This window comes from Dromiciops gliroides, chromosome 1 (genome assembly GCF_019393635.1).
Source record: "Dromiciops gliroides isolate mDroGli1 chromosome 1, mDroGli1.pri, whole genome shotgun sequence".
NCBI classification, from domain to species: Eukaryota; Metazoa; Chordata; class Mammalia; order Microbiotheria; family Microbiotheriidae; genus Dromiciops; species Dromiciops gliroides.
This window is the reverse complement of record NC_057861.1, coordinates 388,011,807-388,039,449: the sequence shown is the minus strand read 5'-3', so window position 1 is coordinate 388,039,449 and position 27,643 is coordinate 388,011,807. Positions and strand designations below refer to the sequence as shown.

The 27,643-nt window shown below is 41.2% G+C and overlaps 1 protein-coding gene across 1 annotated transcript in view; it reads right to left on the bottom strand.

The window, feature by feature from the left end:
- Positions 1-464: 464 nt before the first annotated feature.
- The window catches only part of SGTB (small glutamine rich tetratricopeptide repeat co-chaperone beta), a 76,172-nt gene continuing 48,993 nt past the window's right edge, over positions 465-27,643 (bottom strand). Inside the window, exons 6-11 of the mRNA XM_043979397.1 lie at positions 8,507-8,611; positions 6,330-6,468; positions 6,161-6,223; positions 5,110-5,147; positions 4,446-4,529; positions 465-660 (exon numbers count right to left, since the gene is read on the bottom strand). Coding sequence (XP_043835332.1) covers positions 549-660; positions 4,446-4,529; positions 5,110-5,147; positions 6,161-6,223; positions 6,330-6,468; positions 8,507-8,611 — 541 coding nt within the window. The 3' untranslated portion in view covers positions 465-548. The remainder of the gene's footprint in view (positions 661-4,445; positions 4,530-5,109; positions 5,148-6,160; positions 6,224-6,329; positions 6,469-8,506; positions 8,612-27,643) is intronic.

The window sequence follows — 27,643 nt, the reverse complement described above, 5'->3', positions numbered from 1 at the left end:
TAAAAACCTTTCCTCTCCCTTGCCCAACAAGTATCTTATAGGAATTCTGAGCCAAAACCCTCACCAACAAACAGCCCTATCGTTCAGTCAATATTTCCTTCCATGAAAAGGCTCTGACACAATACTAATACACAGGACAGAGACTGAAAGTAGAATCCTGTCAACTGTTATGTTGGTATCCTAGTTAACAAGGCTATTGAATATTCATTTACAAAGGAATCACTCTACATACAATGATATGTTCAAGTCTGTGAGTGGTAAATCTATTTTCTAAACAGATTTATTCTTAAAGGAACACCAAGGATTTTCTCTTAATCTCATTTCCAAGCAGTAGAGTTAAAATGGTGCCCTTTCTTTCTTTCTTTCTTTCTTTCTTTCTTTCTTTCTTTCTTTCTTTCTTTCTTTCTTTCTTTCTTTCTTTCTTTCTTTCTTTCTATTTCTTTCTTTCTTTCTCCCCCACCCTCCCTCCCCCCAGCTAACTACAGTAAACATGTCAGGCCTATAAAACCATTCACATTGTAGTTCTAGGAGATGAGTCTCCCATCAAGTCACGAGTGCTCTTCAGTGCTGCTGCTGAAGGATCTACTCCGGACGTGATTTCTCAGCTGCTCAATGAGCTCAGGATTCTGCTGCTGTATCTGCTGAGCAAACTGCTGTCCCCTGCAGCAAATAGAGGGCAGTGAGAGCAGGGAAGAGAACCCAAAGATATAGGACACATGCAAAAGGAAACACAGTTATGTAGAACACATTCAATCAGCCATGTGTGTGCTTCCAATACTGGCCTGCAGGTACTACGCTGGCCTCTCTGATGTTCCCTGCCACAAGGACGCTCTAGGACCCCATTCCAAGCATCTTCACCAGCTGGTCCCCATGCCTAGAACTCTCCCTTATCTCCCCATCCTGGCTTCCTTCAAGTCTCAGCCAATGTCCCACCTTCTGCAAAAAGCTTTTCTCAGTCTTGCTTAATGTGACTGACTTCCTTCTGAAACTAGCCTCAGTTTTATCTTATTTGGACATAGCTCTTTGCATGCTGTCTCCCCCATTAGATTGTGAGCTCCTTGGGGGCAGGGAAATCTTCTTTTCTTCTCTTTTTATTCCCAGAACACAGTATATTCCCTGGCACAAAGGAGGTGTTTAATAAACACTTGGTGACTTAACTGAAACTTCCCAAAATGAAAGCCTGTGAAAGGAAAATTCATCTTCCTAGATAAAAAGCAAATTGCTGTTGTTTAGTGACATCCAATACTTCAAGACCCCATTTTGGGTTTTCTTGGTAAAGACGCTGGAGTGGTTTGCCATTTCCTTCTCCAATAGATTAAGACAAACGTATTAAATGACTTGCCCGGGGTCACACAGCTAGTGTGTGTCTGAGGCCTCATTTGAACTCCAAGTCTTCCTGACCCTGGGGCAAGGTAGTCTATCCACTGAATCACCTGGCTGCCTTTGATTAGGCCTGTTCAATTCCAGTCTTCTGGTGAAGAGTCCAAAACCAACACACAACATAGAGTGAAGGTCTGGTAGAAGGCTCTGGGCAAAATTGAGGCCCCTTGCAAAACCAAGGCATCCAGAACTGAGCAAACTGAAAAAACTAAGCTGTGAACTTAGAACTGACACAGGGCTGCAATTTAACAGGGTGCCCCAGGAGCCATAATAGTGGTCAGGCCAAGCCTCATTTCACTACTGGGTTCATTCTAAAAACATTTCTTTTCCTTTTTCTCAGAGCATAATATCTGCCATCAGGACTGGTGTCACTTAAATCCTCATTTTGGCAATAGTATCAGAGTTAGGAAACCACTCGACAAGCAGCTTCCCTTCCATAACAGCTGACATTTTTATGGAATTCTTTCTGAGCTCAAGGTCTAATTGAGGTTAGTGCATAAGTGTCATAGGGAAGGTTTGCATAGTACTAATCATACTATGCATGATAGAGAAGTAAAATTCATATTAAATAAGATTATTTACAAATGCTCATTGCAATAGCATGTCCAAAATTTCAAGACACATCTAGCATGCACTGGTGTGCCCAGAAACACGCTTTGAGAACCATGGTTCTACACAGATGGGCACGAGCAATGGATAGAAAGGGTGAAGCAGTTACATGACAGTGAGGCAGGACTTTTTTTTAAGGCTTTTACTGGTTTCATTCCCAAAGAGGAATAAGTCCCATCTGGTTAACCACAGACATAGCCATCAAATCCCTTCAGTCATAGGAAAAAACAACAAATCAGAGGAGAAGAGGCCCTAAGGATAAACAGACATACTGTACAAGCTGGCAATTCTGAGGTAAAACTCTACTCAGGATTTGTGTTAAAAGGAATAAGAAAGCTGAATCAAGCCTAGCAAAACTAGGAAAGTTCAATATGTACTTTACAGGTCAAAACCTGGGAAAATATAGTACATAGGGTATCCTCACACCCTTCTATTCTAAGTTCTGTTCCTTGAATAAAACACTTTTCTAGTGAGCTCTAGCTGGCATGCTTTTGTGAGAAGGGGAAGAGAAAGGGAGAGGGAAAGGAAGATGAAGGAAGGAAGGGAGGGAGGGACAGAGGGAAAGAGGGGAAAGAAATCCATATTTGTATTTGAGCTAAAATTTCTCAAAGTGATTACTTTAATTCTATAAGACATACACCCCTATTTTCAAGATAAAGCCCATGTGAGCAGAAATTGTTAAGTACAATCTGTCAAGATTTACTTCCATTAAACTAAAAAGATTCTAAGCTTGAAAGAACTGGAAAAGGAAATATCAAACCCCTCCAGTATCTTTGCCAAGAAAGCCCCATAATGGGGTCCCAAAGAGTCAGACAGAACTGAACAACTGAACAAGCTTGAAAGAAATCTGGAACATGTATATGGGACAACATCCAGAGGACGTGGCTCATTATTAATTAGCATAGCTTCTTTTTTCTTTATGAATTTATATTCTAGAGCAGACAGAGATCCTAGTTCACCAACCTTTAGGATACTCTGGAGAAAGAAGGGAGATGAGAGGAATACATTAAAATCCTTATTTAAGAAGTTAGGGGGGGGCAGCTAGGTGGCGCAGTGGATAAAGCACCGGCCCTGGATTCAGGAGTTCCTGAGTTCAAATCCGGCCTCAGACACTTGACACTTACTAGCTGTGTGACCCTGGGCAAGTCACTTAACCCCCATTGCCCCGCACAAAAAAAAAAAAGTTAGGGAATCAAATAGTGACAGTATAATCAACAATAAGTCAGAGTCACCAAGAACTAGGACCTTGGTTTGGGAGCTGCCATGGATTCTCTCCACATATTACTTAACCAATGTGTGCCTCAGTTTCTCCATGTGTAAAATGAGATTAAAAAAAAACACATGCAAAAATAGTTCAGTATTTTGTGAGAAACACAATAATTCATAGAGTTCCTAACTATATAGAGAAAACTAACCAGAAAATTCTGACCCTTTTTGTCTCACTGTCCAATTTATCTATCTGATAAAAAAAAGAAATTCTAATGTATGAACTCCTTTTCAGCTCCATTAACTCTGAGGACATGGAAGATAATTAAAAATAATAATAGTAGTAGAAGTAGCCTTTCTCCCATATCCTTTTTTTTTTTTTTGGTGGGGCAATAAGGGTTAAGTGACTTGCCCAGGGTCACACAGCTATAAGTGTCACATGTCTGAGGCCGAATTTGAACTCAGGTCCTCCTAATTCCAGGGACAGTGCTCTATTCACTGTGCTACCTAGCTGCCCCAGAATTAGCCTTTCTATAGTTCTTTAAGGTTTATTAAGCATTTTATAAATATTTCTTTTATTTTATCACAACTCTGGAAAGTAGATACTACTATTCTCTTCATTTTACAGATGAGGAAATTGAGACAGTGGTCAAGTGACTTGCCCAGAGTCACACGGTTAGTCAAGTATGTAAAGCTGCATTTGAATTCAGGTCTCCTAGATTCTAGGTCTTATGTTCTCGATGTGCCACCTAGATGGTTAGTGAATGTGGCAAGGTGACAATAGTACCAGAAGTAAAGATAAAGTAATAATAGGTGGCATTCATATTGTGCTTTACATACATTATATCAGTTAATTCTGATAACTCTCTGAGACAGGAAGTTTAAGTTATTATTGTCTCAATTTTGCAATCAGGAAAACTGAAATTGAATGAAGTAAACAGACTTGCCCAAAGTCGCACAGTCAGCAAATGGCAAAGTTGGGACTCTAAATTCCACATATCCAAATTTGGTCCTATTTCAACTACAGTTAGGCCCCAATAAGTGCCAATAATGAGTCCCCTGAAGTGGTCACACTATTCAAATACGCACTGCATTTTCCATTGGGCTGGAACCAATGACCATATTTTATAAAATTATAACTTCAAATGGAATTAATTTCAATACCTGGACTTCATGGGATTCATTATGCATACTAACCAGAACTTTACAATACTTTCTTTTCAGTGAATTCCCTTAAATGTGACACTTACGCTTGGATGAGGCTGGACAGATCCGTTAGGCCTCCAACCCCAGCAGCAGGGCCCCCAATGGCATTTGTCATCATTCCTGACATGCTAGAATATGTAAGAGATAAGTTACAGGGATGGTTATGCATTCATAATAAACCAGTAATAGGGTTAGGTAGCTGGGGAAAGTTGGTGTATCCAAAGCATAGAGAGAAAGTTAGAGCCATGACAGGACTGGAGCTAGGTAACTGAGAGCTCCAAAAACAAGATGCATTCAGAGTGATCTCTGACAACTCCTTCAAGTCCTCACTCTCTCAGATGCCCAACTAACCTCCAAGCATGAAGGCAATATGGAACATGCTTGTTTCTCTCTTCTCCCTCCTGTATTCTCATTCTCATTCTCTCTCTCTCTCTCTCTCTCTCTCTCTCTCTCTCTCTCTCTCTCTCTCTCTCTCTCTCTCTCTCTCCCCCTACTTCCCTCCCTCCCCTCTCTCTTTCATCCTTATTCTCCCTCCTTTCTCTCATCCTCTTTCTCTCTCCTTCCTCTCTCTTTCGTTCTCATTCTCTCTCCCTCCTCTCTCTCATTCTCTCTTCCTCCTCCTCTTCCTCCTCCTCTCTCTCTTTCTCTCTTTTCCTCCTCGTCCTCCTCACTCCCCCCCCCCCCAATATGGAACATCCAAATACTTACAGTTGTTGAACTTGAGGATTCTGCATTAAACTTGCAGCCTGGAATAGACAGGAAACAACTGCCATTAAGACTGTTAGTATTTACAAGCACATTTTTTAAAGTGGGGTGGAGGTAGAAAGCATAAAGCATGCATCTATATCTTATGGAATTTGATTATAATGTGCAAGATAAGTGGGTGTGGAAAGAAAGATAAGATACTGAGAAAATGGCATTGAAGAATTGTGCTCCAAGGGCAGAGAGATTTCAGATAACACTATCTTGCTCCAGTGATGGCAGTTACTTTATTGACTAAGCACCTGAGTCAAAAGGAATGAGAACAAATTAAAGCTATGACCCTCAAAGTCCCTTGCATTAGTAGTAGCGCATTCGCCAATAGGAAGGGAGGGGGGCACAGTAGGACCCAAAGGCTTTATTCCTTTTCCTTAAATGTCTGGGCCTGAATGCTTGTTCAAATATTCCATCCTATGTTCTGTTTTGGATGCATGCCTGTTTTCTGCTTGGTACATTGGCATAGGTTTCGACAATATTTAGTATTTACAGCTATCAATCTGTAGATTACAGTTCTTTCTTTATTCCCTGGCACTAAATGACAAGCACTGAGAAAAACTCCCATTTGCTTTATTACCAGAAAGTTAAATGCTTGACAAGTGTTGTCCCTCTTCAAGGCTCCTAAACTCAGTTGCAGCCTTTACCCCTAAAAATGAGCAGAGCAATCCAAGGCCCAGAATGAGCACCATTCATGTTCAGAAATGTCAGAATCAAGCAGCCAAGTGTAAACCTGCCCACTGCTTGTTGTTGTTGGCAGGGTGGGTTGGGAAAAGGCTTGGTGAGCCTGAAATTGGATAATCAAAAGTTTAAATTGCCTGACCATGCACTAAGAAAGGAGAGCAGGAAGGGACAAAATGGGAAGACCTAAGAAAACCACTGTAGTAAAAACCTTTTTAAGGTCACTTTCCTAAAGGCAATCTTTACTTTCACTCATTGTAGGGTATTTTCTGTGAAGCTACTAGAAGCATAGGTACAACAGAAGGAATCAAGCAAGTGTACTCACCATGCTAATGAAGGCTGGATTGTTGATCAAACTAGCCATGTCGAAGCTCAGTCCTGTTCCTGTCTGTAATGAAATTATGCCCCAAAATCATTCTACCCCATTATAGTTTAATACAAAGCATAGAAGTGTCAGAGAAAAATATTCCAGTGAGTTATCATGAATAACTTACAGGACTGGCCACCTCCCTTAATTTCTGTTCTGCTATTTTCAAATTAGACTTATAAGAATCGTTTCCTGGGTCAAGATCCAATGCCTTTTGATAACTTGTAATTGCTTCTTCATATTTATTCATGGCAGTGAGGGCTAGCCTGAGAAGAAAGCAAATCAGGGTAGAAATCTAGCATCATTCATTATTTAAAAAAACAAAAAAACAACATATCAAAACATCACAAAAGGTGTCCAAGTGATGTAGGAGGCAAAAAGGGGTTAATAGAAAAACCAAAGATCCAAGCTCTAATTCAGATATTAGCTCTAAAAGGGAGTTAGACCCCAGTTAATGGATAAGTTATGCTAGGTTATCGTACCCACAGTGATCAGTACCCATAACGGGAACAGAGGGACCTAGGTGGAGGACACCTGACTACAATAAAGGAAATGACAAGGGTATAGAACTTCTAATGAAAAATGGAGATATTTTGAAACTAGCCATGGGAATCAGAAAGAGACATGCTCAGAAAAGGCCAAATTTGTCCCCAGATTCACCTTATGACGTGTAAACCCCCAAAACACATCTCCACTGAAAAAAGTACCCGACTCGGGGGTTGGCTTAGGAACCCACGAACTCCAAATTAGGATAGGCCCTCCCTTGTACCTTCCAAAGGTGGAGATTATTATAATGAGACTGATAATCAATTTATCCATGCTATAAATATAACTGTCTTTCCTTTCACTATTCGAGAGATACCTTTCCACTATTCTGGTTCTTTCCCTGTGGTCACCCACAATATTGCAATAAAACTTGGGAAACTGAGTCACTTTGTAATTCTTTTGGGACGACTCACGATCAATTTGACCCCAAATTCCATCCCACATCACCAGGTTTCTGTAATGAGAGGGATAGGAAAATGGATTACCTCTGTGACTTCATTGGTACAGGGAACTCCAAGATAAGGAACTTCCCTTTACCAATGCAGGTTGACACCTTCCCTAAAATTTATAGTCTTAAAAAATTGCCTGGAGCACTAAAGTTAAATGACTTGCTCAGAGTCACACAGTTAGTACATATCAGAGGTATGACTGAAACCCCAGTCTTCCTTCTCCATCCACCATACTACCACCTTGCCTCTAATAATATCCAGTCCATATCAGAGCTGGACCTCACAATGCATTCACTGTAATGAATGTGTTTGGAGAGAAGGATTCTATGGGTACAAGAATTTACAGTCTAGCTCTTAGTCATTGAGGTATCATGCTTAACAGACACCTCTATCTGTCCTTTTGTTGCAGGACAATTGGGGTTAAGTGACTTGCCCAGGGTCACACAGCTAGTAAGTGCCAAGCGTCCAAGGCCGGATTTGAACTCAGGTCCTCCTGCATCCAGGGCCAGTGCTCTATCCACTGCACCACCCAGCTGCCCCTGTCCTTTCACTTTTAAGGCTGGTATTCTGAATGTTTTGTTTCATGAATATCTAAATTAAGCTCTGCAAACACTCCAGCTGATTTAGATCCTTTTAATCATACAATTCTGGTATGTTCAACAATTTTCTGGGATGGACATTTTAAGGACTTTGGACTTGTTTCATGCTTAGCAGCAGAGAGAACAAACAAAACTCTAAGCACTGTTTAAAAAAAAAAGGAACTGAGTTATTGAACACGCCCAGCATTTGGTCTCTATTCCATCAGCTAAACCGTGACCCTAAGCTCATGCTTATCCCATTTCAGTGCTCAGCTCCACCTAGGCAGGATCCTTTTATTGGATAATCATTACAATCACACTGAAAAACAAGGGCCAACTACAGGCATAATCCCTAAGCTGTTGATTCTGTTTTAAAATCAGACTAATTCAGTTCTAGCCTGATTGGCCCGCCAGAGCCTTTTGCCATTTGGACAAACTTCAGCACTTACTTAATACAGTTAATTATTCATAGTGGCAGAAGGATTAGCACTAGAAGCAAAAAGCTATTTTCTACCAGTGTGCCAATACAACGAGATCAGAGGCCCTAATTCTAATTCTCACATCAACAAACCACAGGGATTTGGGTCAGTTCTTCTCCCTTTCCCCCACAACTATGTTAAGCCTCCATATCAGTTAAGGAGACAAACCATTAAGTGATAAATGAAGAACCATGTATGTAAGAGCAGCAGAAAACTGCAAGACAGGCTTGAACATCATTCTAGAGAGCTTACCCCATTCTCCCATAGGCCTTGCTGTACTTGGAATCGATTTCTATCGCTCTCTCACAATCCTTTATTGCGTCCGTGTAGTGACCTAGTTTGCTTTGGGCAGCAGCCCTAAAAGGGGGGGGGGGTCAGAGAGAGAGAGCAGAGACAGGAGAGGGGAGGGGAGGGGAGGGGAGGGGAGGGGACGAAAGGAAAGGGAGACAGAGAGAGAAGGAGAGAGGAGGGAAAAAGGGAGGGAGAGGGAGAGGGAAAGGGAGAGGGAGGGAGGGAATAGGAGGGGAAAGAAACAACATTTTTTATCATCATCCTTAGAGACATAGATTTGGATCTTAAGAATCTTACAGGTGGATTTTTTTTTTTTAACAGCACAGAATAGTTTTTCCTGGTCCAAACTGACTGGCAATAAAATAAAAAAATAAAATAATTCCAGGAGTCTTACTCTGCCAAGCAACCATATCAATTATAAAAATATATACACAAAATAAATAAATGCTGTTATTTCATTTTGGGGAAGTTGCGGTGTTGTATCCCAAAGGTGTTGAGATCCCAGAGGTCCTATAAGGACACACAAATATTGAGATGGAACACAGGGGGCAGCAGAGAGCCACATTTCTAGCTCCTTTGCTGACAGGCATAGTCAGTGGGTCAGTCAGTCCTAGGGATGCATACAAGGAACCAACTAGCCCACAAGCCCACAATGAATGGGATGTGCAGCTCATGCTCCATAGCTCTGTAAACCAGCCCCCAGATGTGTGAAATGACTGCATCGTAGACTCCAAGGAAGAGGAGGCACAAAAATCATATCCTTGTATTTAGTAGCTCTAGAAACTGGGAGGGCAATACCACAAAGGAAGAGGAGATTTGAAATGACAATGCTAGGCAGAAGATTTGAAGATACAAGTCGAAAGTAGCAGAGCTGGTTTAAGCAGGAAGCACCCTAGAGTAATTAGCTCAAGGAGCAAGGAGGTCAAAGGTGGCTGGAAGTGGATCCTGCAAAGTTAGTGCAAGACTGCTGTTTGTTTTTTTTTGTTTGTTTGTTTGTTTTTAGTGAGGCAATTGGGGTTAAGTGACTTGCCCAGGGTCACACAGCTAGTCAGTGTTAAGTGTCTGAGGCCGGATTTGAACTCAGGTACTCCTGACTCCAGGGCCGGTGCTCTATCCACTGCGCCACCTAGCTGCCCCAAGACTGCTGTTTTGATACCCTCCAATGATGCCTGAAGCCCTATCCCTTCTGATTTTAAAGGTGCATCAATTAGCTGATACCTAATAACCGGGATCAGTCCAAACATCCAAGGTCTCCTCCTATCTGCTTTTGTGTATACAGGAGAGATGGACAAATAAAAGCAAATGACTGGTCTAGCTAATTCACACACTCAAAAATGGAACTGAAAATGCTAAGAAGTCAACAGAGAGCACAAGGAGGTCAACAGGGTCTAACTGTACTGTGCTTTCACTTCTCACTTTATATACCTTGTATTCTATACAAAACAGCTCCAGCAACCGATAAGTACTTTATGAGTCCTGTTACTAATTTTAAAATGCCTTTCATGACAAAAAAGCAAAATATACGATTTTAGAGTTGGAAGTAACCTTAATGAATATCTCCATTTCCCATCTCCAGGCCTTTGCACTAAACATTCACTATGCTTGCCATGTATTCCTTCCTTAGCACTTTCCAATACAGTTCCTCTCTTCCTTTAAGAGGCAGTTCAGACACCACATTCTGCTTGTGGTCTTTCTTGATCCGTCTAACTGCCACTGCCCTCTCTCCAATAATCACTTGTATTCAACTATTTGTGTGTGTGTGTGTGTGTGTGTGTGTGTGTGTGTGTGTGTGTATGCAAATATATATTTCTGAACTTTATGCTATATATATTTTTACATACATGTTACACAGAATGTAAGCTCATTTACAATAGGGAGTGTCTCATTCTTTGTACTTGTATGCCCAGAGACTAACACGGTACCTGACACATAGCAGGCATTTAATAATTGTTTTTATTGGTTGGCCATCTAGTCCAAGGCTTCTTTTTTTTTTTTTTTTGGTGAGGCAATTAGGGCTAAGTGACTTGCCCAGGGTCATGCAGCTAGTAATTATTAAGTGTCTGAGGCCGGATTTGAACTCAGTTCCTCCTGACTCCAGGGCCAGTGCTCTATCCACTGCGCCACCTAGCTGCCCCTAGTCCAAGGCTTCTTAAACTTTTTCCACTGGTGACCCCTTTTCACCCAAGAAATTTTGGCATAGCCCTGGCTATATAGATGTATAAAATAGGTACACAGAACCTTTTACTGTTGCCAAATTTTTTGCAACCCCCACATCCAATTAGTGACCCCATACTAGTGACCAACAGTTTAAGAAATTTTGATCTAGTCCAATCCTCTCATTTCATTTATTTTTTTTCTTTTTCTTTTTTTTTTGGCGGGGCAATGAGGGTTAAGTGACTTGCCCAGGGTCACACAGCTAGTAAGTGTCAAGTGTCTAAGGTCAAATTTGAACTCAGGTCCTCCTGAATTCAGGGCCAGTGCTCTATTCACTGCGCTACCTAGCTGCCTGTCCCCCCTCCCCCCCCCCCATTTCATTTGGATGAAAAAATTAAGGACTGGTAAGGCACCAAAGACACAGGTTAGAAGTAACATGGCCAAGATTTGAAACCAGATCTCTCTAACTTTAAATCCAAGGCTCTTTCAAATACATCAGGCTGCTCTATTCAAGGATTTTTCTTTGTTGATTAAATACATGGAATATAGTGTAAAGGGGGCTATGGAGCTTCCCTGGAAACTTCCACAGACACATATGGGGCAACTCATCCCTGATTTGCCAATTTGGGATGACATAGTAAACCCTAAGTCAAGGATTCCTAACCTAAGGTCCATGTACCTCTAGAATTATAACCAGATTTCAGGAGGCTTGTAAACTTGACTGGGAAAAAAAATTAGCATCTTTTTTTTTCTACTGTTTGGTTGTCTTTCGATCATTTCTGACTCTTTGTGACCCCATTTGGGGTTTTCTTGGCAAAGATACTAGAGTGGTTTGCCATTTCCTTTTCTAGCTCATTTTATAGATGAGAAACTGAGGCAAACTGGATTAAATGACTTGCCCAGGGTCACACATCTGAGTATGTGTCTGAGGCCAAATTTGCACACAAGGAAGATAGGTCTTCCTGACTCCAGGCCTGCTGATCTATCTGCTGCTCCATCTAGTGGCCCTTCTTTATTTTCACTAATCTCTAAATGAAATTTAACATTTCCTTCAATTGTTAAAAAAAATTTTTTTTAATTCTGAGAAATCTATAGGCTTCACCAGATTGCCAGAGTGGTCCACAAAAAAGTTTAAGAACCCTTGCCCTAGATGGTCCCTTTGTTCTTCACCCCATGAGAGCTAAAAGTGGCATAGGGAGGCTGGATCAGAGTACTGACTGCTCAGCAGGTTTTAAGAGTGACTCCACCCTCTAGTTATCTCTCTCCCTTTGACTCTTCAGTTGGCATCTAGAATTTCCCATGAGATATGGAGGGGGGTAGCAGTAAAGCTATCGCTCCTCCATGACAGCCTGAACAGGGGTGCAGTTAGGCAAACTGGAGTCAGTCTCTAGCTGCCTCTTCTGCTTTGTGTTTCTTTGCTTAATTACAGGTGAGTAATCATTCTGAGATGGTTTTTCCAGCCTTGAAGGCAAGTCTCATGAGTCTGAAAGCTCCTGAGTCCCTCAGGTGATGCCAGCCATACTATAGGAGGTGCCAGCTATCCACTATAGTACTTCTTGATGAAAAAGACAACCAATAAGAAGAAAATAAGCCCAAGCCCTGTCCTGGCTTTGTTGAAGATCTGGACTTTGAGGGAGACAGTGCAGAGCCAAGGTGAAATATAATCACCTATTCAGCAGTACAGGAAACTGATCATGTTTAGATTTGAGTCTCAATTTTCTAGGAAAGCCTAACAGTTATATTATTGGTGCCATGTGTTTTATATTTTTTTGACAATGTGAACTTGTAAGTCTATTAAGCCTTCATTGCTTTTGTATGGAGAAATCAGATATCTGGCCCATACCTGATTTATGTTGTATACTGAGTACCTTTTTCCCAATTTGGTTAAGACCCTGGACATGAACCAAAGCCTAAGTTTTAATTAATTTTCCCCAGGGTTCTGAGGTGGAGATATAAAGAGCCAAATAATTCAAGAAGAATCTAATCTCTCTCTTTCTCTCTCAAGAAAGCCAAGCTCCCCTAATCTTAAACCTGGTCAGTGCATGCCTGGGTCACAAAGCTGATGGGGGCTCCTTGGTGAGGATGAAGAGACCAGGTGCCCCAGACTCCCTAGGCCTGGTATTAGTTGAGATTATTACAACAGGATCATAGATTTTTGAGATGCAAGTATCCTTAAAGGCTAGAAAACTCTCCTTTTAGATGTTAGGAAAATGAGGGTGAGAAGTAACTTAACTGGGGCAGCTAGGTGGCACAGTGGATAGAGCACCGGTCCTGGAGTCAGGAGTACCTGAGTTCAAATCCGGCCTCAGACACTTAACACTTACTAGCTGTGTGACTCTGGGCAAGTCGCTTAACCCCAATTGCCTCACCAAAAAAAAAAAAAAAGTAACTTAACCAATGTCATTCAGATAGCAAGTAGCAGAGATGGGATTTGAACCCAGTTTCTCTAACTCCAAATCCAATGTTCTTATCCTACCAACCTCCAAAGATTCCTTTGATTCTGCCTCCTCAATCATAAAAGTGGCTTTCATCAGAAAATCCATACCACTTCTTAATTACCAGCATCCTAAACAACTATACCACAATATAAGGTATCTCACTGTGGCACTGACTGAGGTAGAAAAGAGAATAAGCAAAAATAAAGAGAGGAACTCATGCTAAGGGAGAACTATGACCTAACATTCTACCAGGGAAGGTAGGTCCAATAGGAGGGGGCAGCTATCAAGAATGAAATTATAGGGCAGCTATGTGGTGCAGTGGATAGAGCACCGGCCCTGGAGTCAGGAGTACCTGAGTTCAAATCCGGCCTCAGACACTTGACACTTACTAGCTGTGTGACCCTGGGCAAGTCACTTAACCCCAATTGCCTCACTAAAACAAAACAAAACAAAACAAAAAAAGAATGAAATTACGATGTGAAATTATGCAACGTGCCTCAATAACATGGAATAAAGGCACTCATGACATGCTAACCAAATTTGCAGATGACACAAAACTGAAAGGGATGACAGAATCAGGTTCCCAAAAGATTCCAATAGACTGGAAATTTGAAGTTAATTTAATAAAGTAAAACAGAGAAAAAGGACAAAGCAAATATTTGGGTTAGATAACTTTACAACCACAAGATGATAGAGGCATGAACAGACATCAGCTAATGTAAAAAGATTTAGGGGCTTTAGAAAAATGTAAGCTCTCTAAAGGCATCAATTGTCTCATTTTTGTCTCTTGACATCTTCAATGACTAGACATAATTAGGCCTTATAATTAGTTAATTAATTAATAATGGCCTTAAGCCATTTCTTAACAAGCACTCATTGAATCGAATTGGCCTAAGTCCTATATGAAAGACAGTATGACATAGCAGCCCAAAAAGCTATTCTGATCTTGGACACAGACAGTATCTTGAACAAGAAAGGTATAATTCTGTTATCCTTCTACCTGGCCATAGCACATTTAACAGAGTGTTATTAGGAAGGACATTGACAAGGGTAACCTGGGTGATGAAAGGTCTTTGAGATCATGCCATAGGAAGATCATTGGAAGAAAATAAGGATATTGAATCAATTAAAGTGGGGAGTAGGTTCTAAAGTGTTTCAAGGACTGACTGTTGATTAGACTTGTTTTGGACTCAGAGAACAGAAGGGTAGATTTCAGCTGAATGAAAAGGAAAAACTTTCAAACAATTAGAACTATCCAAAAGTGGAAGGAGTTTTCTTTAGAGGTAAATGGGGACTTCAATCAAAGGCTGGATGACTAATTTTCAGGCACATTGTAGAAAGGGTTCCTTTTTAGGTAGAGGTGGGAACAAAAGCTCTCCAATTTGCCATCCAACTGTTAGATTCTATAGGAGGAAAATGGAAGCAATTTCCTTTTGAGAAGGGGAAGATGGACAATGAAGATATCTTCATGAGTTCAAATCTAGCCTCAGACACTTAGTGGTCATGTGACCCTGGGCAAGTCACTGAATCCTGTTTGTTTGCCTCATTTTTCTCATCTATAACATGAACTAGAGAAGGAAATGGCAAACTACTCCAGTATCTTTGCCAAGAAAACCCCAAATGGGGTCACGAAAAATTGAACCCAACTGAAACAATTAAACAACAACAAAAGATGGGCAATATGAGAACTAGCACTGAAAAACAACTGAAGCTGGTACTTAATGTGATAGAATACTATTGTGCTGTAAGAAATTATGAAAGAGATGGTTTTAGAGAAATATGGGAAGACATCTATGAACTGATGCAGAGTAAATAGAATCAGAAGAACAATTTATACAGTGACAACAATATGGTAAAGATAAACAACTCTGAAAGAATTAGGAATTCTAATCAGCATAATGACCAAGCAGGATTCCAGAGGACTAATGATGAAACATGCTAGCAACCTCCTAATAGAGAGATGGAAGACTCAGTACAGAAAGAGACATTTTCTTGGACAAGGCCAATGGTGTACATTTGTTTTCCTTTACTATACATATTTGTAAAGTATTTTGTTTGTCTTTCATTCTTAATGGAGGAGTGGTTATGATGGAAGGGTGAGAAGGCAGATAGAAAATATTATAATAAAAAAAGACTATCAACTGAAGGCATTACTTTCCTTTTGGGGGGGGGCAGAGCAATGAGAAGTGACTTGCCCAGGGTCACACAGCTAGTAAGTGTCAAGAGTTTGAGGCTGGATTTGAACTCAGGTCCTCCTGAATCCAGGGCCGGTGCTTTATCCACTGTGCCACCTAGCTACCCTGAAGGTATTACTTTTAAACACTCTTGGATACTACATACTCAGAAAGACACTTATCAGGTGGCTCATAGCCCCGTGTTGTGATGCTGCCCTTGGTGTCTCTCCATTGCAGCAAGAACCACAAAAGGAAGAAGCAATCTTTAAATACCTACTGATTTTGCCATTAATGAGAGAGAAAGGGACCTTCTCTGCAGAGAAGCCCTGAATTTTGATCTACATCTACTTTTTGTAGTTCATCATCAGGGTTATGAGCAGCTCTCAAAACCAGAAAAATACTTTACTTATTTCCCACACTGTACTTTGGCCTCTATGACATTCTTAACCTCCCCCTTAAACCCACACGTATCATCATCATCACCAACACCATCATCACCACCCTCCCCCTTCCCCCCCCAAAAACCCACAACTACTTTCCATCAGCAATTTAAGAAACATTACTCCAGTTCTGTTCCACTTGTTCCCTTCTCTCACTTCACCCACATACATTCTTTTTCTGTTGCCCTGGAAAAGTTTACAACTACCCACACAATGAACCATCTCCCTTCCTTCTTTGAAATCTTTCTTCATGGATCACTTCCTCCAGGGATCTATTCTAATCTCACTAAGCCTAGTTGAGAAACAACAAAGCAGATGAAATACCATCCAGTTCCACCCCCAGTTCCACATCTATCAGCCTCCTCTGAATGTGCGCTTCTCTCCCTCTGAGCATGACTCATGTCTCATGTACCTCTCAAATTAGGAGGTAAGCACACTCTTCAGAGACTATGTATAATCCTGCTTCCTGTATAGCATCTAGCACAATGCTGCCTGTATAAATACTAGCTTAAGTATAAGAGCTCAATTATTCACTAAGCTCTGTGACCATACCATAAGAAGCTGAGGAAAGGGGTTCTGAGATACCTGTGAATATAAAACACTATACGAAACACAAACCGAGTCAGAGAACAGACTACGCATTCAAACAGCAAGGAGAGGGTGAACAGAGCTGCCAATTCTCAGGAAGGAGGCATCTGCCAAAATCCTTCCGAGAACAGGGCACACATGCTGGGTTAGGGAGGGGTGTAAAGGAGCTGACTAAGTACTGACCAGCAGGTACATGCTGTGCAATTTCCACTCCAGCCTGGGTTGGACTCCCTCCATATTGCAGGCTAGGCCAAGTTCCATCCTGTGGGGCTACAGCAATTGTTTCATCCACCCAGGGAAGAATACAAGAGTGCAGGTTAATGTGCTATGTATACAACACAGCCTACCAAGCAAAGTGACCAACTACTGCAATTGGGAGAAAGTCTGACTCCACTCAGCCTTTTCCTACAGAGGGTCTTAAAAGTTATAGACTGATTCTATGGTTGGCAGGAACCCTCTCACTGTTCCCACTGATTCCCCAAGGGAAAGAAAACAGACAAAGAAAATTCTACTATCCTAAGGGGCGTAAGTGCAGAATGGGCCTCCCAGGACATATTCCACACTAACAGAAGGTAACACAAGAGTTGTTTTCCAGTGAAGAAGACAATGAAATAGACAGGTAGATAGAAAAAGAGACAGGTAATAGATTGAGAGAGAAAAAGAGAGAATAGCTAGTCTTTATATACCATTTTAAGCTTTGCAAGATGCTTCACAAATATTATCTCATTTTGTCCTTGCAACAACCCTGGGAGGCAGGGGGTCATTATTATCACCATTTTACAGCTGAGGAAACTGAGGCACAGGGAAATGAAATTATTCACCCAGGCTCACACAATTAGTAAGTATCTGAAGCTGGATTGGAACTCAGGACTGACTTCAAGTTCACTGCTCTACATACTGCCATAAGTGTATAACTATAAAGGAACACTCCTGGTAGTAATGTACTCATAAAATGGTTCTAAGCGAATTCACCAAAAAATTTCTATAGTCTCTCTTTCTATGAATAGGTTCTACCTTGATCCACCCCCACTAGTAAAATTCTAATGATAACAGAGTTGTTATGAGGAAAGAACATTTTAATCCTTTTTTTAAAATTCATATTTATGCATATGTGATGTTGTGCCTAATACTGTGCTGGTGGTATCAAGATCAAGAATACTACAGGAGCTTCCTGAATCACACAGAAGAGGTTAGTTTAGCTATCCACAAAGGAAAAACCAAGAGGATGAAGAATGCCTGTTATCCAGATCATGATGCTTATGAAAGGACAACTCAGAGAGCCCAACCATTGGTACATTTATTTTAGACACTGCAGATAACTAACAACCTGGGCCCAAAATTGAACAGGAGAGAGCAATGGATTTTCCTTGGTAAAATACAAAGTTCTGGGGGCAGCTAGGTGGCTCAATGGATAAAGCACCAGCCCTGGATTCAGGAAGACCTGAGTTCAAATCCAGCCTCAGATACTGGACACTTACTAGCTCTGTGACCCCGAGCAAGTTACTTAACCCTCATTGCCCCCCACACACACACAAAAAGGCTGGGAAAAATACAAAGTTCTTCTAGTGACCTCAAGTTTCTCCCTGGAACAAACTCTCTCTCTCTCTCTCTCTCTCTCTCTCTCTCTCTCTCTATATATATATATATATATATATATATATATATATATATATATATATATTGAGAAGGGCACATTCAGAGGAGGCTGATATTATATATATATTTTTTTTTGGGGGGGGGGCAGGGCAATTAGGGTTAAGTGACTTTCCCAGGGTCACACAGCTAGTAAGTGTCAAGTGTCTGAAGCCAGATTTGAACTCAGGTACTCCTGAATCCAGGGCTGGTGCTTTATCCACTGTGCCACCTAGTTGCCCCTCAATATATATATTTTCAACACCAATATCCTTCTGATGATGTAGAGCTGTGTCATAGAATACAAGCTGGAGAGGAAATGAAGTGGAAGATCAACTAAAGGACATAGGATGGGTGCAAGCAGGCTTCAATATTATCAATCAATAGCCATTTATTAAATCCCTACTGTATACCAGGCACTGTGCTAAGCACTGGGATACAAAGAAAGACAAAAGACAGTCCCTGCCCTGGAGGAGCTCACAGTTTAATTGAGGGGGAGACAACAAGCAAACAAAAATGTGCAAATATGTACAAAGAAGTGATAGACAGGATGGAGGTTAGCATAGTGCCTTGCAAATAAGTACTGACCAGCAGGTACATGCTGTGCAATTTCCACTCCAGCCTGGGTTGGAGGGATTGGAAAAAGGTTTCCTGTAGACTATGAAATTTTAGCTGGGATTTAAAGGAAGCCAAGAAAATCAGGATGTGGAGATGAGAAGGAAGAGCATTCTAGGCATAGAAGGCAGTCAATAAAAATGCTCTCATTTATAAAGTGCTTTAAGGTTTGTGAAGTACTTTACAAATAATATATCATTTGGTCCTCCTAACAACCTTTAGGAGGTAGGTACTGTTATTATGCCCATTTTATAGATGAAAAAACTGAGGTAGAAAGAGTTTAAGTAACCTTCCCAGGGTCTGAGGCTAGATTTAAACTCAGGTTTTCCTCACTTCCAGTCCAGTGCTCTATCCCCTGGATCATCAGTGTTAATACTGGCATACAATACAGTAATAAGATACTAATTTCCTAATAGGACTTCTTTCCAAACCTGCTTACAAAGCTGGGCCTGGCACCTGTGGCCACAATGGCCTCACAGCTTTCTGATCATCTAGGTACATAAAAAGTTTCTTGTATTATCTCATTTAGAGATGGAGACAAGGAAAGGAACTGTGTATTGGGAAGCTAAGTGACATCGTGTCCTTGTTTTAGGGCAAAGTAAACTAACATTTATAAATATACAGTGACTTGTAAGTACATTTTGTCCCAAATTCAAACCTGAACTGAGAGTGCCAGGGGCCAGGTCAACAGTAAGAGCTTTAAGTTTGCAAAGCACTTACATATATTATTTGATCCTCATAGCAACCTCAGGAGGCAGATGCTCTTATTATTCTTCACATATTGCAGACTATGAAACTAATGCTGAGAAGTGACTCAACTCATCCAGCATCTCCCAGCTCCTAAGTGACTGAGGCAGGATTTTAACTTGGGTCTTCTTAATTCCAAATTCAGAACTCTATCCACTATGCTAACTAGCTACCGAATGAGGAATGGTATAAAAGACAAGTAATGGAAAAGATACTATCAGAGAGATATATTACAGGAAAAATAGACTCACGAGACATGTATCAGGAATGAGGGAGAGGCAACCCTTATGATCTATCAGTATCCATGCAAAGTCCAGAAGAAGAAGGTTCCCATCATGCTTGGCAGAGTCCCTAGGACAGATTTATAGTAGCCATGAACAAAGTCACACTGGATAGCAAGCATGGAGGGGTTTCAGTCTTCATCATTAGAGGGATTATCCACCTTGATCAAAACATTCATCTGTTTCAGTGGTGTCAAACTCAAATAGAAACAGATCCCTGTGGGCCACGTATTGACTTAGAAACCCACAAATTAACATAGTCAAAATAGCTAAGTTACATATTGCCAACTAAGAGCCAAGCACTGTGCTAAATGCTTTATTATCTCATTTGATTCACACAAAAACCCTGGGACTTAGGTGATTTGTTATCCCATTTTACAGATGAGAAAACTGAGGCAAAGGATAAGTGACTTTCCCAAGGTCACACAGCTAGTAAAATGTCTGAGGTAATATTTGAAATCAGGGCTTCCAGGCTTAGCACTCAAGTCACTGCGCTATCTAGTGGCTATGATGTTGCATTGCATTTTATTTGGTTTTTGTTTTGTTTTTGCAGGGCAATGAGGGTTAAGTGACTTGCCCTAGGTCACACAGCTAGTTAAATGTCAAGTGTCTGAGGCTGGATTTGAACTCAGGTCCTCCTAAATCCAAGACCAGTGCTTTATCCACTGTGCCACCTAGCTACCCCCTGCATTGCATTTTAAATTTTATTTTATTAAACATTTCCCAATTTACATTTTAATCTAGTTCTGACTGCCAAGTTTGACATCTTTGACTGGAGTCAGAGAGACCAGGGTTAGAGTATCATCTTTGATGCTTATTAGATATAGGGCCACAGACAAATTACTCCACTTCTTTTGCCCTCAGTTTTATCATCTATAAAATGGAAATTAGCATATCTGTGGTACCTACTCTCTTAGGGTTGTTCTGAGGCCTAAAAGAAAACATAAATGTAAAGTGTTTTGCAAACCTCCAAGTGCCATCTCAACATGTTATGAATGGACAGTTGAGCTGACAGACATTGTTATTCAGTTGTCTCTGTTCCCAATTGGGATTTTCTTGGCAAAGACAGTAGAGTGGTTTGCTATTTCCTCCTCCAGTTCATTTTATAGATAAGGAAACTGAGGCAAACAGAGTTAAGTGACTTGCCTGGGGTCAAACAGCTAGTGTCTAAGGGAGATTTGAACTCGGGAAGATGAATCCATTGTGCCACCTAGCTGCCCTAATTCCCAATTCTTAGCAAATCAAATCCTCTGCTCCTTGAGACTTGGGACAAGCTACTTGCCATTCTAACAGTCATCTAATAAGGATTTTTATTAGCTTCCTTTCTAAGTCAACAGAATGGCTTCACAAGGGAAATCCATGTTCTTTGAACACCTGTGTGGAACCCTGAAGTGTGTCACCTGTAACATCCCCCACCCTGGAGATCTTTAAGTCTCTCGAGAGTTAACAGAGAGATTTCTGCATGAAATGGTTCAGATGTTCTATCTGAAGACGCAAGGTGGCAGCTTTGGATGACCTTATAATAACAGGAACAGTCTCACAGTGGGAAGGAAGGGAAGGAATGTCTCATCTCCCCGATGCCCCCCAGCAAGAGGCCAACTCAGGCTGGTCACGGAATCCCACACTCTAAAATGGAAAGAAATCTTGAAGATTAGGATCAAGAGCAGGGCGCAATAAAGGGGCTTGGGAGGGGGTGAGCGTGAGAGGAGGTCTTGGCCCGAAGAGAAAGGATCCAAGGGTCCATAGACCACAGGCCGGGCTGAGCTGGGTTTTGTGCAGTGATGAAACGCAAAGGACAAGGATAAACAGGAAACAGGATATTTAAGCAGGGGATGTCAGAGCCAATTCCTGAGGAAGAGTGCAAGGAATTGACAGTATTGTCTGGCTCCACTCAATAAAATGCTCATAGCTCACAATAGCATCTGCCAGCCACACAGCAGAGGCTTCTAGAGATCTTCCATATATGTTGTTGTCTCCCCACTGGGCTATGAGCAAATTGGGAGCAGGGAACTGTCTTTTATCTCTCTGTGTCCAGTACTAAGCACAGACCCTTGCAGTTGGTCAGTCAATAAATGTTCTTTAAGCACCCACTATGTGCCAGGCACTATGCTAAATGCTGGGGATAAAGAAAGATACAAAAGAGAGTCCCTGCCCTCAAGGAGTTCACAGTCATTAGGGGGAGAGAAAAAGCAAATATACATACATACATACATACATATACATATATACATACACACACACAAAGTTAGCTATAGATGGAATAAATAGGAAATAATTAATAGAGGAAAAGGCACTAGAATTAAGAGGGTTTGGGAAAGGTTTCCCGTAAAAGATGGCATTTTAGTTGGAACTAAAAGGAAGCCTGGGAAGCCAGTAGGTGGAGATGAAGAGGAAGAAATAGGTAAATGGGAAATGAGAGGACAGCCAGACTAAACGCTAGGAGCTGGGAGGCAGAGGGCCCTGTGCGTGGAACAGCCAGGAGGCCAAGGCCATTGGATGGAACTGTCCATGCAGGGGAGTAAGGTGAAAAAAACCTGAAAATTATGGGGGTGTTGGGTCAGAGAAGGCTTTTAACTCTAAACAGAGGAACCCCTGGTGTTTACTGAGTGGGAGGGGGAACATGGTCAGATCTGCACTTTAGGAAAATCATCTTGGTGGCTGAATGGGGGATGGATCTGGAATGGGTTGAGATGAGGCAGGAAGACCCACCTGCAGGGCTATTGCAATAGTCCAGGCTTGAGGTGATCAGGGTCTGCAATGGAGTGGTGGCAGCATCAGAGGAGAGAAGGGGGCACATTCAAGAGAAGGTGCAAAGGGGAAATCAGCAGTTCTTGGTAACAGGTTATATTTGGGAAGTGAGGAGTCAAGGAGGATTCCTAGGTTGTCAGCTGGAGGGACTGAGAGGGTGGTGTTGCCTTTGACAGTAATAGGGTAATTAGGAAGGGGAAAGTTTAGGAAGATAAATTTAGTTTTAGAAGATACCTACGGGGTATCCAGTTGAAGATGCCTGAAAGGTGGTTGGAGATGCAAGATTGGAGATTGTTAACAGAGAGATGGAGGCAGGACAGGAAAATCTGAGGATCAACAGCATAGAGGGTGATCAAATCCACGAAAACTAATGAACTCACCAAGTAAAGTAATGGAGAGGATGAAGAGAGGGGGCCCAGAACAGAAACATAGTAGGCACTTAATGAATGTTTATTAACTGACTGAAGCAGATCTCTGAGTGATTGGCTGCATTACAAGACACACTTGCTACTCTGTATGGGAAGCAAAAATTTGACAAGAGCAGCAATTAGAGTCAGCAGCCTCAGGCCCCTCACAGCCCCAGGAAGTCCTTCTTACTCTCTCATTACTGCACTGGACCCAGATGGCTCTGAAGGAGATAATGAGGCTGGTGACTTTGCACAGTCCTGCCTCATTTAAATCCAATTCACCTGCAAGTCAAGACACCAGCTTCCTGATGTCATTGGTCCTCTTCGAGAATGAAGGACAAAAAACTGCTGCGTACCCTGAAGAGAGGCGATGGTGTAGAAAAAAATCAGGGCAATTACTGGGGATGGGGAAAGCAAGGGGTGTCCCAAGCCTCTAGAGGAGAGGAAAAGAGATGGGACCCAAAGTGGAATCTAAGGAAACATACACCAAAGGCTAGGATGGATCGACATCTAGGTGGCTCAGGATACACCAAAATCCAAGATGTTGAGATGAACAAGAAACAGATGAACAAGCAGGAACAGAAATTCCTTCCAGGAAGCTAGTGGCAGATTAGAAGACAGAACACAGAGAGCATTGGTGAACTATCTGGCCAAGCTTGTATCCTAAGTTTCAGCACATAAAAACAAATTTTATTCCATAATCAGAATTTTGGGAGTTGGAAAGGACTTCAGTGGCCATCATGTCCAACCCATAACAGAAAAGGAATCCCCGCTATAACATACCTGAGAAGTGGTCAGGGTCTTTGCGGGAAGACCTGGTTGGTTGTTGTCCATCAAAACAACATCACCATATCAGGGTCGATATATAGTGTGTCCAACTGTGGCTGATTAGATTAATCCAAGCTCTGAAGGCTCTACCACAGCTCAGCACAAATAGTCTGTATGAACATTTGGAATGGAAATTCTCTAAATATGTGTATCTCACACTTCTACTGTTCTTCTGTTGGAAAACCTATAAGCAGAGTGATCACAGCCCACCCTACACTGTGAAAGCTGCACACCCTGCCTTGGGATGGCTCTAGTTATTAGGATTTTCCCCTGATATCTAGCCTAAATTTGACTCTCTGCCTCTTGTACTCACTGCTCCTGGTTCTGCCTTCTGGGACCAAGGAGAACAAGTGCTCCCTCTACTTAAAAGCCTTTCAAATACTTGAAGATAGCTAGCTCATCTTCCCTGAATCTTCCCTCCTCCAGATTAAATAAACCCAGTTCTTCTGACTGATGCTCATGACACTCACTCAAGGCTCTGCATCATCTTGGTTACCCTTCCCTGGTCACATCCTAGCTTATCTATGTCCTTCCTACCCTGCATGCCTAGAACTCAGCACAGTACTTCAGGTGAATCATGATGAGGGTTGTGGGACTATCACCTCCCTAAGCCTGGAAACTGTGCATGCCTTTGTGTTTTTAGAAGAAGCTGATGGTGCAGTGGATAGAGTTCTGGCCATGGAATCAGGAATATCTGAGCTCTAATCTGACTTTACCAGCTGTGTGAGCCTCGTTTAATTTCTCTTTGCCTCGGTTTCCTCGACTGCAAAATGGGGATAATAAAAGTGCCTGACTCGAAGGGTTGTTGTGAACTTCAAATGAGATATTTGTAAACAGCATTTGTCACAGTGCTTGGCACACAATAGGTACTATATACATGTTTATTCCCTTCCCTTCCCTTTTTATATCATTGTCATTTCCAGAGAAACCTTCTCCTTCCCCCTCGGTGAACCTCCCTTGTAATACACATACAAAGACAAAAACAATTAAGCAAAACATTACATCTGACAATGTATGCAATATTCCACCTCTCAAAAAACAATTCTTACCCTGACTGCTGGTGATATAAGGAAGTTGAAAGCTTTTCCAAGAACTAAAGAACTCCAATTGCAGATTAAAGCATTTTTTTCACTTTATTTTCCTTGCTTTTTTTTCAACGTGGCTAATATGAACGTATGTTTTGCATGACTTCACATGAATAATAGGTATCATATTGCTTGCCTTCTCAATAAGTAGGGGAGGGGCTGGAAGGAGGAAGAGAATTTGGAACTCATTTTTTTTTTTTTAAAGAATGTTTAAAAAAAAAGAAAGAAAAGAAAACCACTAGGGAGAGGATTATTTTTTCATCTCCTTTCTGGGACCAAGCTTATCAGTATAGCAACACAGATTTTAGGTTTTTTTTGTTTTTGTTTTTTTTTAACAATATCGTTCTGTTGTAGTTACCACACATGTTGTTTTCCTCATTCTACTAACTCCACATCAGTCCATTCAAGTCTCTTAGCTTTTTAAAGCCCTACATAACCTGGCTCTAACCTACCTTTCCAGTGTCATTGGCCATCACTCTCCCTCCTTCAATCTGTGATCTAGTCAAACTGGCCTTCCCTCTGTTCCTCACACACAAGACTCCATTTGCTCTCATCTGTGACATTCCATCTTCCATCTCTCTGCCTTTACAGTGGAGCTTCCCTTCTTACCTCTACCTCACAGTGTCTCTCCTCCCTTTCTTTAAAATTCAGTCTTTCTGTTCTACCCAACTACTAATGATGTCCCCCCTAAGCTGTCTTCTATTTAACTTTGCATATATAATAGCTAACATTTCTATTAAGCATTCAGGTTCTCAAAGCACTTTACATATGTTATCTCATTTGATTTTCACAACAAAAAGCAATCTACTTCTATCATGGGAGTCCCTGGAGCAAATACCATCGTGCCCTGTGGGTTTAAGCTAAATCTGTTACTGTCTATTCTGCTTGATTTAAACACCATTTGACTCTCCAGGCTTCAAGAGCTAGGTTCTCATGACCTCCCTTTGTTGGGTGAGGCATTCAGGAGCCACTGATGAAACTGGTCCAGAAATTGAATGTGGGATCTATGTCCTGTCCATGTGCACATCTGACTATTAGACAGGAAAGAAAGCACTATTACTTCATACATATTTTAGGCAGGTCTGGCAGCCTCCTAAAGGTGGCTATAAACCAGATGAATGATTCTACAAGGCTGGCCTATATAACAGGGGAAAAAAAAGAATAATTTAAAAAAATATATTGATTGAACTTCTCGGAGCTCCTGACACAGTCACTCCAAAAAAAAATATTGATACCAAACCCTCTAAATGGCATTTACTGAACAATGTCAGAACTGTCTAAAATTCCATGCTGAGTATGAGATATTTGTCTTATAATAAAATTTGATCAGAGACTGAATGTTTCCTACACATCGTGAGGCAGCACTTTGTATACTACAGGCATTTAAGGGTTAAAAAACAGCACTTTTCAAAATGAACATTCGGTGTGGTCATGCTTCCGCTTTTACTAATGACATTCACACAAAATCCCATCTGCCAGGGTGTCAGTGAGGAACGAAATCCTTGATTTTCTACCACTTCCACTTTTATCTGTTTTTTAAGTTCCTTCTTATATTTTAGTTTTTAAATCTTTATCATCTACAAATGTTTATCATATAACAACACTCTCACTGTATAAGCACAATCAAATGAATCAAAATAGTGTTTATTAAAGAGGCCATGATGGCCAGGCACTGTGTTCAGCACTGAGATAAAAAGAAAAAAATCAAATAATTCCTGTCCTCAGAGAACTTACATTCTATCTGGGAAGCAATATCAATACATAAAAATGTGTGTATGTATATATGCATGTATATATTGGTCAAGCTTTACTGGTATTAAAGGTAGGCATCTATAATTCTTCACCATACATTCACTGACCCCTAAGTTACTTACTCTGTGCATGAGAAAGTGTGTAAAATAAATATAATCCACTAATTTCACCAGGAGAATGTGGATAAGCTTTGCCAATGGCATGGTAATAGAGGTCCAGTTTTCCCACTCCAGATATTTCTCCCAGGATAAAGAAAGAAGGTCCATAGCTTGCTGATAGCCATCTGTCACCATGTTCAGCCTCTAATGACTCCTACTCTTTCCTCCCTCAGGATAACTCTGTCCCCGCCTGCAGGTGCCACCATGCATACCAACCTTATAGAGATGGAGAGATGTCCTATTATATATTGACAAGAGGGGTAAGAAAGTAAGCGTGGCTCATTCCCACACTAAGGGGTAGAGATGACAGGATGAATGAGCTAATTTCATTTTGGTGCTTTCAATTTATTCAAGTTGTTACATGAGCACAACAAACTATTATTGCTTCAATCTTGAATGGGTCTAATGATGATTAAAGCCTTGGATCTTTAATTATGTTCACTTTTTTAAAAAGTCTATTGAATTAGAGTATGATTCTCAGAGATGAGTAATACATTCCACGACATAGTACAAAGCAGATGCTATATTCCAAACTCATTCTTACAAGAAGGTTACTTCCCTAAAAAAATAACAAAGTAAGGTTTTAATACAGGCTGACCTGCTTTCCAGGCCCATTTATCTGGATGCAGAGTTAGAAATAATGAATGACTCAAAGGCAGCTAGGTAGAGCGCTGGGCCTGGAATCAGGAAGACCTGAGTTCAAATCCTGCCTCAGACACTAGTAGCTCTATGGCAAGTCTTGACAAGTCACTTAATCTTTGTCTGCCTCAGTTTCCTCTACTGTGAAATGAGGATAATAATAGTACCTACCTATGGTAAGGATCAAATGAGGTAATATTAGTAAAGTGTGCTTAATAAATGTGTATTTCAGGGCAGCTAGGTGGTACAGTGGGTAGAGCTCTGGCCTTGGAGTCAGGAGGACCTGAATTCAAATTCAACCTCAGATACTTACTAGCTATGTGATCCTGATAAGTTACTTAACCCCAATTGCTTCCCCCCAAATAAATAAATGGATGCTTATTTTCTTCTTCCCAACCCAGAGGAAAATAGA